At 29.8% G+C, this 14,792-nt stretch overlaps 2 protein-coding genes across 2 annotated transcripts in view; one reads left to right on the top strand and one right to left on the bottom strand.

Annotated features, from left to right (window-relative positions):
- The first annotated feature begins 11,649 nt into the window (after positions 1-11,649).
- Positions 11,650-13,559, top strand: LOC110409265 (uncharacterized). Its single transcript, XM_021418557.1, has 2 exons — positions 11,650-11,768; positions 11,902-13,559. The coding sequence occupies exon 2, from the start codon at positions 11,968-11,970 to the stop codon at positions 13,393-13,395; it is 1,428 nt and encodes a 475-aa protein (XP_021274232.1). The 5' UTR covers positions 11,650-11,768; positions 11,902-11,967; the 3' UTR covers positions 13,396-13,559.
- A 176-nt stretch (positions 13,560-13,735) lies between these two features.
- Positions 13,736-14,792, bottom strand: part of LOC110409264 (Integrin-linked protein kinase family) — an 8,837-nt gene continuing 7,780 nt past the window's right edge. Inside the window, exon 12 of the mRNA XM_021418556.2 lies at positions 13,736-14,024. Within this exon, the coding sequence (XP_021274231.1) occupies positions 13,929-14,024 (96 nt within the window). The 3' untranslated portion in view covers positions 13,736-13,928. The remainder of the gene's footprint in view (positions 14,025-14,792) is intronic.

The raw sequence follows: 14,792 nt of genomic DNA, 5'->3' as shown, positions 1-14,792 counted from the left end.
ATTCAAGTTCAAGTTCGAATTTCAAAAATTTTTTACTAGAGTCAGTGATAATCAAAACTAATAAATTAAATTAAGAGTAACTGGATTATATTTTGAGCTAAGGTTAAACACAAAAAAATAAATGAATAAATAAAGTGGAGCTCAAGTCTAATAATATAGTAATTTGGCTAGTAGAATCCAAAAAACCAAAACACTTCAAAGGGACATTTTGGTTCCTTTTATCCCTCAACTGTTAACACTATTGGTCAACAATTAAAAAAAATTATATCAATACTATATAAATATTTTAAGACACAAATTCCTTCTTAATTCATGTTTCCTTCTAAAGCTTAATAAAATTCACTTTAATATTTAATAAAATTTAATATTTGGTAAAGGAGAAAAAATTTTAAAATTTAATAAAATTCTTATACAGGATTTGTAAGCATGGAATTTGTCTTTTTTTTATACTTAATAAAATTCACTATTTGATAAAAAAAGAAAAAAATCTTAAATTCTTTTTGAAAAGTAATTTTGATTTCGGGTGCATTTGATAATCATATAATAGCTTGCTGAGAAAATTTTTTTTTGTGTAAAATATTTTACAAAAAATTTAATATTTTCTATTATTTAAATGAACTGTTAAAAATATTTTTTTTATTTGAATCATCTCATGGAAAATATTTTCTACCGTCACTTATAAAAATTTTATAATCTTTAACTTATAGATTTGAAAGTGAGTTTGCTGTAAAAAGTACCTTTGAGAGTGTAAAGTGGCTTAATTTGCTGTATAGATTTCACAAACTTCAAACTCTAATTTAAAGCTACAAAACCCTTAGTTTGCTAAAACTATGCATCAGTTTAAAGATAATAACAGAATTCTACTATTTATTTTATTATTTTCACTTGGATTTATTTTGTATCTCAGGAAAATAGTATGATCAGAACTAATGCCCTAACCTCAATTTCCTTAGCTCATGTAAAGTAAAACTATAATATAACAGTACCCCAAGATGATTTGTCACTAGAAAAGAAGCATTTAAAAGTAACCCTTCAAAGGTCACTGTTACAAATTCTTTATTATCTGACTATTGAGCTAGCAATATTAACAATCAAAAAAAAAATTTATTAGAAAAAGCGCAAAGATCCAAGGACAAAAACCTAGGTCCTAATAACTTCTAGACTTTGAAATCATGCTTTGGTTGTAATCCATCTATATAATTAGTCATAGATCACATGAACCAACAACCAAACCAAATGGGTTAATACCCAAATTATATGGAAAATCGAAGCAAGAAGGTCAAAGGGAAACAAAGATGGCAAGCGGCTGTGCAACACAAAATGGGAAAAGAAGAAGACAAGGACCCAAGAGATCTTTGAAGAATATGAGAAATAGAAGATTTTACGAAAAATACCTAGGAAAATAGTGAAGAAATGAGAGATTTATTTCCTGTTTTGAGGGAGAAGGGGAGCAAAGCATACATGGCTATTGAGAGAAGAAAAAGGCCAATGAATAAAGCTAACCCTGTCATCTATGGAGGAAATCGAAGGTGGAGGAAGGGATGGTAGAGATTGGACTTGGGTCTTGGTGTAGGAGGTTTTTGTTTTTTCAGCTATAGTAAATTGTCTTATGCCGCTTGAGGGTATGAGACAATTCACAAGGTCAACGGGTCTTTTCCACGTTGATTGTAAAATCTTTTACCGAATGAAAATATTTTCAAGTTGCCAAACACGATTGAGTGTTTAAAATGTTTTTCAAAAAAACATTTTCAGCCTAAACAAACGAACTCTTCGTAATTGAAAAATTACAAAAAAGCTACCAGCCATGGTAGAAACAAGAACTCAAAAAATCTAAATCCCATCAACAAATAGAAACTTAAGATCACTTCTCAAGTTGCAAGAAGATTAAGATGTCTTTGGTCAAATCTCAAGGCAAGCCTTTTCCCAACAACTATATGGTAAGCACTATATCAAAAGCAAAACTCAGCCCTAACCAAATCAAAAACACAACAAAGCTGAACCAGGAAATCAAAAACAAAAAACTTAGCAAATCTAAAGCCTTACAAATAAAGAAGGAAACCCACCGCATGGTACACCATCAAAACTTTAAACTTTTGATATATCGTAATCAAGTAAAAATCTTTTTACGTCACCTTAAACCCTAATATCAAAAAACAAATTTTGAGTAAAATTTTTTTAACAAAACAAGTAAAGAATTAATCCCTTGACCCAACAACATCAAATTTGAAATATTAACCATTGAACAAAAAATTTAATTTTATTACATTCCTTTCAATGAAAAAAATTTTAAAAGTGTTGGAGAAATAAAGGGTTTAATAAGAATAGACTTTACTAAGAAAGAAGTTTATAGTTTTCAAGACGAATACAACTTCAACTTTCTAGGCCCTCAAATCAAAATTTTTTAAATTTTCTATTAAGATTTTTATTAAGAGAATGATGAGCAAATTTTTTTAAAAAGAGAATATCCTTAAATTCAAAAAATATATATAGGGTATTTATGTTTTAAAGTATTTATGTTATATTAGGTTTATTTATTTTTTAATTATTGATTAACAGTGTTAATCATTGAAAGGTTAAAACTGTTAATTTAAAATAAAAAGAACTAAAATATCCTCATAAAAAATTTTGAATAAGGTTTTTGCATTTTACCCATAATTAGACTAGGCTCCATTGTACCCTTGCTTGCCAAAAGCTTGTGTGCTAATGTCTACAAGGAGTGTAGGTATCTAATTCTGTCTCTAGGTGAATCCATAATAGTTGCGGGCGGTTTTCCCGCCTCTAATTAATATTTTGTTGGTTTTATTTAGTATTGCTTTCCTTTCATGGCAGCTTTTCTCTCTTGGTTCTTTCCAAGTAGTAGTACTACTAGTCTACTACTTTTTTCTCTTTCCATTTATGTTCCCTACTTACGCACGTGCTTTACTGGTGGAACAGCATTCAAGTAAGCATACCACAGACTTAAACGCTGGTTAATATGAGTGGAAATGGGTTTAGTTTATTATTTTTAATTTTTTTTCGTACTTTCCTGTTTTAATCCTTATTTTTTCTAGTTTCTTGTTAATGTTTATTAATTTTTTATTACTTTTTTATATTGAAAAGTATAACTTATCAATATCATAAAATGTTATTCAAAAATTATCAAAAGCACTAAAGTGAAAGCCTTTTTTCTTAATTATCGTGTCAAGTCAAACATAAATATTTAATTTGAAATGAAAAGAATGTTCTTTATTAATAAAAATTTGTTAAATTGTCTGAAAATATAAAGTCAAAAATAATGATAACATGTGCGAATGATGCCAACTTTAAGAACAACAAAGAGCATGTGTGTGATTGGACTATGTATTCAATAGTTTTTTCTGTCAGTAAATTACTCAATTGGTCACTAAAAATTTTTGTATTGTTTTGAAATTTTCACCTACCTTTTAAAGATTAAGTTTTAGTCACCAAAACTGAAAAAGCTAATCAAAAACTCTGATGATCGATTTTTTTTTGAATTTCACTTTATGTTATTTCTATATATACATGCCATGCTAGCTAAATAAAGCCACATGGAACGCCAAATATGAGCTAAATTAATCATTAGAATTTCATCATTCTAATGATTTTATGATTTTATGAAATGCCAAATAAAGCTAGTTGTTTACTGTTAAGGATAATACTAAACCTTATCTATTATTGTAATCTAATTTTTATTTCTATTATCTTAGCTTTATCTAGATACTTAATTTTATCAGTTAATTTTACATCATTGTATATATATATATACACACACACATATACTCTTGTCTATCAATAAAACTCATTATTTTATAATTTTATGTATAATTAATATTATAATAAATTAATCATTAGATTTAAAAATATACTCATAACAGATTATGTAAATAAAGTTTCAAATTAAATTCAATAATATCATATGGAATGAGAATGCTGTCTTTTCATATAGATTTAACTTTGAAATTTTATTATTATCAAAAAAATAGGTAGACATTTGACATGCATGATTTACGTGAAGCATAACATGAAATTCAACGGTTGAATCAAGAAAATATAAATTGTATGAAAAATATTTATAAATGTGTAAAACTTAATTAATTTTCAAGCAAGTTTAGCCGAGGTCCAAAAGGCATCTACATAATTGCAATTGCCAAAAGCAGATAGGTTCATTAATTTAAGCAAGTAAATGAAGAGAAATTTGCACATATACAACATACTTTTAGAAAAATTATATTTTCTAAACACAAATTCATCGTAATAAAAGTAGTAAAAGAAACCATTATAAGAACTCTTAGAGAATTATATATACTTACAAACAACCAAAGCTATGCAAATTAATGGAGTTAACTATCTTCTACAATCATTTCCTAAGAAAAAGAAAAGGAAAAAAAAATTAATTAGACAACCAAAATTATTTTGAAAAAAAAATAAAATAATTTAATTAATAGAAAAAGGGCCATAGCATCTAAAAACAATACAATGTAACATCTAACGAAAAGAATATATTTGAGTAAAATATAATGAAAAAAATGTCTAAGAGTAAAATACAGGAAGAACTCAAATGAAATAATCACATAAAAATGTATATATTTCTTTTGATAAATAAAAGTATATAAATTTCAAACTTAGTGGTCTTAATTGTGTACATAAAGAACCTAACTAAACTTAAAATCTAAATAACAATTTTATTTTAAAAAATACAATAGAACTTACGAAAATTTTAATAAAAATTAATTAAAAGGGTGATGGAAAATAAAAGAAAGAAATTAAAATAAAAGTTACATACACAATTGATTTTGTGTGTGAAATATAGCAACCGGATTTTTTAATTGTATTTTTTATTTAACATTGAAATAAATTGCTTGACAAACCAACTAGTGTCAAAATGCTTATTTTGTTACTCAAAAAAGGTAAATTCCTGATCGAAGAAGTTAAATCAAGTGTAATAAAAGCTTTAAAATAGAATTAAAGGAGGAAAATCAAATTAGTACTTAATTATGTCTAGTGAAATAAATTACAAAATTTACCATATCATTCGGGGCCAAGTTATTAACTTTTGGGGGACCACAATCTAATTTTACCCTTTCTAACTATTTGACAAAAGGTAGTAATACATATCACCAAAAATGTAAAAGCCAATTGTCAGTATTCGGATATATTTTAAAAAATTAATAAATTGTTATAACATTTTTTAATTTTATTTTAAAATTTTTTAAAAAAATCTCCAATTTTAATGTGAAAAATAATAATTTCGCTTTATATTATTCAATTTATTTTATTAGAAGATTATGATTAAATGGTTGGATAACTAAACCCAAGAATCAACCGCGAAAATTCCAAGGCAGAAAGGGGTCAGCAACTTGCACGAAAGAGGGTGAGGGAAAAAGGTAACAGACAACGAGACCCTTGTCTCCTGTTTCCTTCTTTGCAATTCTCCTGTCTCTCTCTTCTCCTCTCATCCACATTTCCTTGAAGTGATTGATCAAAACAGTGCAATTTAACTGTTCAACCCAACTTAATAGTAGTACTTCATTTTCTTTTCTTTCAATATGTTGTTTCTGCAACGCTTTGTTTTTTTCTCCTGGACGTGCTCCGTAACCTTTGCTTTCATTGTTCCTTTTTTTGTTTTTTTTCTTTTTACACCATAACCTTTGTTTTGCGTTGGCTGACGTACGTACTTTCAACATCATATCCTCCCACCCCACCACAAATAAATAACAATGAAAGAGAAACAACCGATCATGACATGCAAAAACTTATGCGATTTGGTATTAAGCAGAAAACAATGATTTGTATAAGCTGAAGAAAAGAAAGAGAAGTTGATTTTAGGTTGTCTTTTTGAAAGGTTGGTGGTGAGGTGGATTCTCCAGAGAAACCGAACGTAAAAAAGGGTTGAGTTACTGTTGGTGGAAGTATGTTTGTCTGTATTCCAAGTTAGGATATGGAACATGGGAGTTGAACGACCAGTAGTACATGCAGAGGGACTACTCCTCAGTTGGTCTTAACTGGAAACTCTTCAGACTTTGATTCGTGCTCCGTCAATTTCATTTCCACTCTTTTTTTTCTCCCCTTCTTGATCTTTCCTTTTCATCGTGTTTTCCCTTTCTATCATTGTCTTTATAAGGTTGGGTTTGGGTAGAGCTACACAGTCGGTGAATCCATATATTGATTAAATGTGAAGGAGTGAGAGAAGAAAGTGCTCGAAATAGGCTTCCTTATTGAATGCAATATTTACTCTTATTTATTAGTCCACTATATATGAGCATGCAAGCAAAATTAAGTCTGTAATTAGTTCTACTTCTAACCCCAAACCATGCTTGGAAATTATTCATAGCATGACAATTCTCCTTTTTTTTTTGGCTTCATGTTTGAAAATGGCATGCATGCTGGATCATGCAACTCATATATGTACATTTATGTTTAGGCATGGGCATATTCCTATACATTAATACATGTGCATATATATATATATATATATAGTATTGGTATTGGGTATCAACTCAACAATGAGCAAATCTCCTTCAATAATGATCTGTGGCAGCCCCAAGTCCTGGTCAAAAAGAGGTTTGTAAGTTTCAATATCAATTATCATAACCCAATGGTTGGAAGTTCTTATTAAAAGGAAACCTAAACTATATGAATTAATTATTCATCAGATTCATTGGTATAAATGCAGCTCCATATTTCGTAGTGTTCCATACAAATCACACTGTCTCCGTCAGCCAAAATGACTGTCGGCAGCACTAAAACTGCTAGCCAAATTAACTTCTTAAACTTCTTAAACTTCAACAACTGTGTATATATATATATATATATATATATAGTATAATCTGTTTCATCCACATCCCAATATTATGTTCCTTAACTTGTTATCTTAAAAAGATGGAAGGAGACAAAATGGGTAGTTTAGATATGTATTAATAAGGTGTGACAATTGGGTTTTGGTTTTCTGCAAAACGAGGTGTAGCTGTTGGGTATTATCGCGCCTGTCCGTTTTATCCGACGACTTATCATTTTATTTTTTTCTGTTCTTCGGAACTTGCAAAAGTTGACAGTGGCCGTAACTTTTGAACCTATATACGCAACCATTATTATTATTATTATTATTATTATTATTCTATTGATTTTGATATGCGTAACGTATGCTCTGTAAGAAATATGTATGGTTAGCACTTTCCAGCAGCGGGAGAGAAGCTGGTAGTGTTAGTGACAAGTAAGAACAATGGAGCTAAGAAGCAGATGGAGGTGGCAGAGAGAGAGAGAGAGCGGGAAAAACTCAATAAAGTTAAGCAACAACATGTGCTAGATATTTGACTTGTGAAGTGAAGTGAGAGTGAGATGAATGATGAGATATTTGGCACTATGATTGGAGTGTTAAGACAGCTTCATGTGTGTTGTAGATGATCCATGAAACTTGTCGGTATTTTGCAGTAAACTGCATCCATATATTTTGTGACTTCTTAAAAATATTTTAATTCACTATAAAATACTCAGTTCGTAACTCTTTAATTACTAAAACAATTTTGTTGTTCAATGAAATTCAAGAAATCGTCATTAATTAAGAGCAACGTTCCAATTAATAAATAGTTGTAGAATATTGTTAAAATATTCTTAATTTTGTTAATTACCATATGTACTCAAGTCAAGCTTGGACATAGAATTTTACATCTGGGCTCAATCCAATCTCGCTTGGCAATATTATGTTATTAATAAATAATATATTTTATTTCATTTAATTTTAATCTTAAAATATATTTAAAATATTAACATAAAATAATATTTTTATTATTTTAATAATAAACTAATAATTAAAAAAGCATGTGCAGTCATGCTCGAGCTTGGCTTAAAATGAGAGAGCTGGTAGGTTCAACAGACCCGACCTATGAACATTTCTAATTAAGATTGTAATTTTTAAGAAGCATATATGTGGGATCTTTTGATTAATTCCAATGTACTTTTCTATAACTTTATTTTCTATTATTTATATTCAATGGTGTTATATTTAATGGTGTTGGAGCTTAAGAAGTCGACAAGTAAGATATTGTATTCACTGTGCATGTAAAGAAAGAAATTAATCCTAAAAAAGTAAATAAATATAAAAATTAGCATTTAAGTAATTTTTTTAAAGGCATTGGCATTATACAATACTAAGAATAAATTTGTAATGGGGATCTGTTATTGTAAATTTTTTTCAAATTATCGCACTGATAAGCAACGTTTGTGGCAATTACCACAAGTCACCCTGTCATCTATGGAAAAAGAAGGAAACAAAAAAAGAAAAAAGAAAAACAGCATTCATAAATGATGCGAAAACCTTTTATTCATACTGACACAAGTTTAACCAAAGAGGAAAAGAAAATTACTGCGACATGAAATATGGAATCTACACCTATTGACTTCCAGGCGACAATTGTGCATACAATTTTTAAGGTTTTCTGACAGTAAATTTATTAGTATGATCCCAAAAAACTAAAAGAAAAAGAAAAAAAAAGTTAAAAATTGTACTAGCAGAATTTACTCTTGTAGTAATTAAGGCTGGAAAGCTTGTGGGGACAGAATCAGTTGGTAACCGTGGTTCCTGCTCCCAAACTGTGGAGAGGTAGGATATAGGATATATATAGACACACACACATAGGAATAGGAGGAGCTGTACGTTTTTACCTTGTACCATCGCTGCTCAACTGGTTGGGTTGGGGGTAAAATTTCAGTACCTTTACCACAAAGTGATGTTTGCTCCACAGAGATTGAGGGAGATACACTTCAAGGTTCCCATTTTGAAATTTAAGGGCATACCCAATTATATTGCTGAGATTTTTGCCTCCCAATTGCTTTCTGAATCATACGGTTGGGCTTGTAAGGTTGTTGGTATTAATGTATGATTCAGATTCTTGCTTTGGGATATGTTTCCCCGTACAGGGTTGTTTCCTTTCTTGGCATATATTTCTCTCAATATATGAAATAGGTTTGGACGAGGCAACTTGTGTGAAACTTAAACCCACCTTTTAAAATTTCATTCTTAGATAATTAGGTATAATACTTAAAATGTTTTTAAATTATTTTAAAATTTAAATAATTTTTTATTTTTTATTATGTTCAATTAAATTTTTGTATTTTTATTTTAAATCAAACAAGTTTTTAGGACTAATATTTGATTTAGCTAAAATGTCAATTGTTATTTTATGTCACCTGAGCGTTGATATAGTATGCTGACATATCATAATAGATGATGACACGATATATTGATGTAACATAATAATATGATCATGAGACAGTTATTACCTTTCACGTAAGTATTTTTTTACTTTTCATATTAGCATCATGTAGACATAAAATCATTTTTGATTAGTAATAATTAGTGTCTATTTGGCTCGATTTTTTTTTTAACTTATGTATCTCTTAAAAGTAGAAGTCAAATCATACAAGATTTTGAAAAATTCTAAAACTAAAAAAAAAATAGTTTTTTTTTAAGAACAAAATCTAAAAAAAAATTAGAAAAAGTTTCAAAGAGGATATTTCTCTTCTCTTCTCCTAAAAATAAGTTAATTTTTCTTTTGTTTCAAAAATGTCCTCATCTATTAAAAACAATTTCAACATTACCTTCTTAAAAATACATCCTCTCTCTCAATTGATCTCCCTCTCCTTTCCCTCTTTTTGCAAGTCATCCATTTTCTCTAGAAATTGCAAACTCCCTACCCTCTAACTCTCATAAATACGACAATTTATTTATGAATAATGTGTTACTTATAAATTATTTATGAAACTCTTTTTTTTATGATTTATTATTAAACAATAGATAAAGTTAATTTTATTTTAAATAGATACAAAAAATAAAGTTAACTTTTTTCCATTGTAAACAAAAGAATTCGTGACTAATAAAAAATTATTTATTAAATACCTTTTATCGTAATTTTAATCAAAATTAAAGTTTATATAATTTGTATTGCTAAATAACTTATATATTAAAAAAAACTTTTAAAAAATAATTTTATCAAATAATTTTAACTTAAGTTTAAAAACTATTTTTTTATAAGACATTTATAATAACTTTTAATCTAAAAAGGAGCCAAGCCAAACAGGCTCTTGTTAAGTGTTTATTTAATTTAAAATAAAAATATAAATATTTAATTGAATGTAATAATTTTTTTCAATTATTTAATATTTTTAAATAAATTAAAAATTATTTTAACTATTATATCAAATAATTATTTGTAGATGTATTAAAGCAAAACATTTTATGGCACTTTATCTGAATTGGATTCGAAGCTTCCGTTGGCAGGCCTCGACTTTCTTCCCAATTAGCTACAACCTTTTGGCCCAATCCACTTACAAATGAAAGTAGAGACTAATCAACTTTCCCATGAGCTGAAGTTGGATTTGCCCAACTTAACAAGTTTTGTTAAAAATAATCAACGTTGAACTACGGTTATTTGAGTACCCTTCTTTTTTAGAAAAAAAAAAAGGAAAAGTGGAGTCCTGTGTTAAAAAAAATTAAATTTATTTGTTGAGAAAAATAAAAAATAATTAAAGTTTTATAAATTAATTAATTAACTAATTTATTCATAAAACAATTTAAATTAATTAATTTAATTCTTTACAACTCAATTAATTTATTAAAAATAAATTTTATACATTTCTATATTATTATTTATTATTTTAAAAAATAAATTATCTTCTCCACGTCGTTAGTTCTTTATCATTTTTGTACTTCAGTTTTTCAAAAGTGGTAAAATCTATCTTGATTTTTCAATAAAAATAAAAAAAGATAAATGAAAAATACACTTAAGCCCAAAATGGTAACCCCATTTCATTCAAGTCAAGATTTTTTTCAAAAAAACAAAAAAAAAAACTTGACACTCAAATGTAATGCCATATATAATAAAACTTGCAATCATATTTTTCGATTCTAAGTGGGTTTATTCTCAATCACAAGTGCAAGGTCTTTCTTGCTTTAAAATTTTGAATTGTTATTTATATTTCCAAAATTTAAAACATTACAAATAAATTTATCTAATTGGCACATTTATTTATTACTAAAAGAAAAAAAGAAAGGATGCCCACAGGTTTTTTGTTTTAAATGGCCAGTCCATTTTTAAGATTGCCTAAGGGTCATGATTCAAAGAGTACAAACTAGTACAAGTAAGCAACTCAACTAGACCACACATGTCAAGCAGCACCTGAGTAGAGTAGACAATCTAAACAGACCAGATAATGAGTCCAACACACAATGTAATCTGATTTAAATTTTTAAATTTAATTATATATATTTAAATTTAAATTACATTTTAATATTATTTTTTATTTTATAAATTTTATATAAATAATGTGATTATTATCTTGTAAAGTGACAATTATCTTACTTTCTAAAAGTAAAAAAAAATAAAATTTTAATTTATTAATTTTTAAAATAAATATTTCGTTTTAATAAAATATCTTTTACTGATCACATAAATTTAATTGTTAATATTTTTATTAATTTAATAACATAATAATATTAAAAAAATAATTTTATTTTTTTATTATTTAAAAAAGTAATAAAATAAAATTTTTAAACTTTTTAAAATTATGACTAAAAGTGATAGAGGGTATTTTACCCTATTTTCAAAGTCCTATATTTTCGGAGTTTAAATCCAACACCAGGACCATCATTCTTAAACCCAACTTGAAATCTAGAAGCCGAACAACAGAGATGTCTCTGCTGGAGCTTTTCTTCCTTCTGGCAGACTAACCCAGAAGACTGATATCCACTCGAGAAACCAGTTATTCTTTAAACGGTAAGCAGCCCATTCCTTTATTTTCTTTGTTCTTGTCATTACATTTAGATGTCAAGACTTGGGTCTTAGAATTTTGTTTAGAGTTGTGGGTTCATGCTGAAGATATTTACTCCTGTTTATTTGGTCTCATCAGCTTGTACTCTTGAGAAAATTGTAGTGTAAGATTAGAAGAATTCTGAGTACCCAGAAAAGGACTTGAATGAGAAAAACGGTGGGTATGAAGTTTTTTGCCAATGCAATATCTCTGTACAGAAATTATTGCAGCAATAGTTTTAGCAATAGCATTGTTCAAAAGTCTTACGAGAGTGGAAATAAGGTCAATAAGAATAAACCCAAAGTCCATAAAGCCAAAATTAAATTGACTGATGAACAGAATAAGGTGTTAGATCATGTTTGTGGTGGCCTTTCCATGTTTATTACTGGCTCTGCGGGGACTGGGAAAACAGTTTTGCTAAAGCATATAATCAAAATATTGAAAAAGACTTATGGACAGTCCGGGGTTTTTGTGACTGCATCCACTGGGATTGCGGCTTGCGCTCTTGGTGGACAGACACTTCACTCGTTTGCTGGTATAAGAATTGGTGATGGTAATCGTGGAATGTTGCTAGATTTGGTTTTAAATGATAGGGAGGCTTGTAGAAGGTGGAATAAGGCACAAGTGTTGGTTATTGATGAAATTAGCTTGGTAGATGCGGATTTGTTTGACAAACTTGAATATATAGCAAAAACTGTTCGTGAATCTGATAAGGTGTGGGGTGGAATTAGGCTTGTTGTGAGTGGGGACTTTTTTCAGTTACCCCCAGTTTTTAAACAACATGATCCAGCACGCAAAGAGTTTGCCTTTGAAGCTGATTGTTGGGATGCAAGCTTTGATAAACAGGTTGAACTTACCAAGATTTTTAGGCAATCAGAAAATAGGTTGATTAAATTACTTCAGGGTATTAGGAGAGGCAACAGTGATCCTGAAGACTTGCAGTTTCTAAAACAATCATGCTCGGCCTCTGAGCCTCATCCTTCAGCGGTACGGCTCTATCCAAGGATTGATGATGTGAACAAAGTAAATGAGGAGAAAATGAAAGCCTTATCTGAGGAAAAGGTTATCTATGAGGCTATTGATCGAGGTAAAAAGCCTTGGAAGAGGCAGCTTGCTCTGGGGCTAGCTCCTGACAAACTTGTACTGTGCAAAGGCGCAAGGGTAATGCTGATAAAGAACTTGAATGTTTTGCATCGACTTGTGAACGGTGCAACTGGTATTGTCACTGGATTTACAAAGGCACAGGGTGGCACGGTCCTAAGTCCTGATAATCTCTTGCCAGTTGTCAAATTTGATTCAGGCCCAGAAATGGTTATTGAACCAGAAAAGTGGTATGTAATGGTAGGATCAAGGCCTGTTGCTTGGAGACTGCAATTACCTCTTGTCTTGGCATGGGCTCTAAGTGTTCATAAGTGTCAAGGAATGAGTCTTGACCGTATTCATACTGATCTCTCTAGAGCTTTTGGGTATGGTATGGTTTACGTTGCACTTTCCCGTGTAAGAAGCTTAGATGGCCTTCATTTATCTGGCTTCAGTCCCTCGAAGATCAAGGCTCACCCAAAGGTTTTGGAGTTCTATAGTCATCTTGCATGAAGTAATGGCAGTAATACCTTGCTCTCAGTTAGATAGAACAAGCAGCGAAAAACCCATGACATGGCTTTTCTCTTGAAGAGTTTCCTATTCTCACATGAATTATCCCAGTGATGGAAGTTGTGAGAAACTTTTGAAATTCATAGGTACTAAAATCCCCTTTATATTAGATGTTTTATGTTTTATGTGAGACTCTCTATTATAATGCAAAAACATTGAAAATGATCTTTGGATAGAATTATATCAGTAGCGTTGATTGGAGGAGTGATCCCTTGAATGGTAAGAGAATTGACACTGACCTTTGTTCGATTTTGATTCCCAGAAAATGTTTTAACATTTCCAAACAAAGCTGTCAACAAGGTTGCTCGAGATGCTGGATCTTTGTCTACATACATATAAAAAGCAAGTCAAATAGAGAGAGAGATGAACACAACAACATACGCAAAATAACCTAATTGGAGAACTAGACTGAAATAAAGGCCCAATTATATGTACATTTGTTGTTTATTAAGATCAAGAAAGCTTATAAAAATTCATCATCTGGTTGTGGTGCGAGATAAACGACTGCTAGGATTCAAACGATCTCTCTTCAGCATATTCTCAAAGTTCTTCAGACACTTGAGCGGTCCAACCTGTGCAATGGAATAACACCACAGCAACTTCTTGTAAGAATCATCAAGCTAGCTTAGCCAGAAGATGTAATCCAGCACATGCATATACACCATAATAGGAATGTAGGAAACAAAACATGTCAAGCATTGCTGAGACACCTATGGGATCCAGGAAACTCAATGCTGACACCAGCCTCGACCATCAAAGCCACCTTATGGCTCCAGAATACTCAAAAGCTGGAACCAGCTGAGATCTTATATGAATAAGGCAAACACTAGAGATTCAGATAACTATGCACTCAGAATTTCAAAGCCTAGGTACTCATGGTCCATTGCACATTGGAACTAAAACTTATTATTGTCTCTAAACAGTTTTTAAAATTCAAGCAACATGTTAATACAAAGAATCTTGTCACATAGACCAAGATATTGGACCTATAAAAGAAGAGTTAAAAAATTCTTATTCCTGATACCCACTTTTCTCGCTATCCATCTGATATTCTTTCTTTATCATCACATTTTCCTTGCAAGGAAATTTTTAGCATTAAACCTTGTTGATATACATCATGATAATCAAACTTCCCACTTCTGCCACTGTTCCCCCAAATTTTAGAATAATCACCACAGAAAGCCCCTTTCTCAATGAAGAAATGCTGCTACATTTCTATGCATTATTTTGAAAGACGAAGATATACAACACAAAAAACCACAATAAGTTGGTTTATGCACAAAAATGCAGGTACAAAGCCCACTCACACCCTATCTGTGTGTGTGTGAGAGAGAGAGAGA

The sequence above is a fragment of the Theobroma umbraticum genome, unplaced genomic scaffold (genome assembly GCF_002168275.2).
Source record: "Theobroma umbraticum cultivar Fairchild unplaced genomic scaffold, ASM216827v3 scaffold_44.0, whole genome shotgun sequence".
NCBI lineage: Eukaryota > Viridiplantae > Streptophyta > Magnoliopsida > Malvales > Malvaceae > Theobroma > Theobroma umbraticum.
The sequence above is the reverse complement of the archived record's forward strand: the minus strand, read 5'-3'. Positions and strand labels throughout refer to the sequence as shown.

Excerpts from the sequence above, each read along its gene's own strand:
- LOC110409265 (XM_021418557.1), top strand. The coding sequence starts at position 11,968 with ATGAGAAAAACGGTGGGTATGAAGTTTTTTGCCAATGCAATATCTCTG.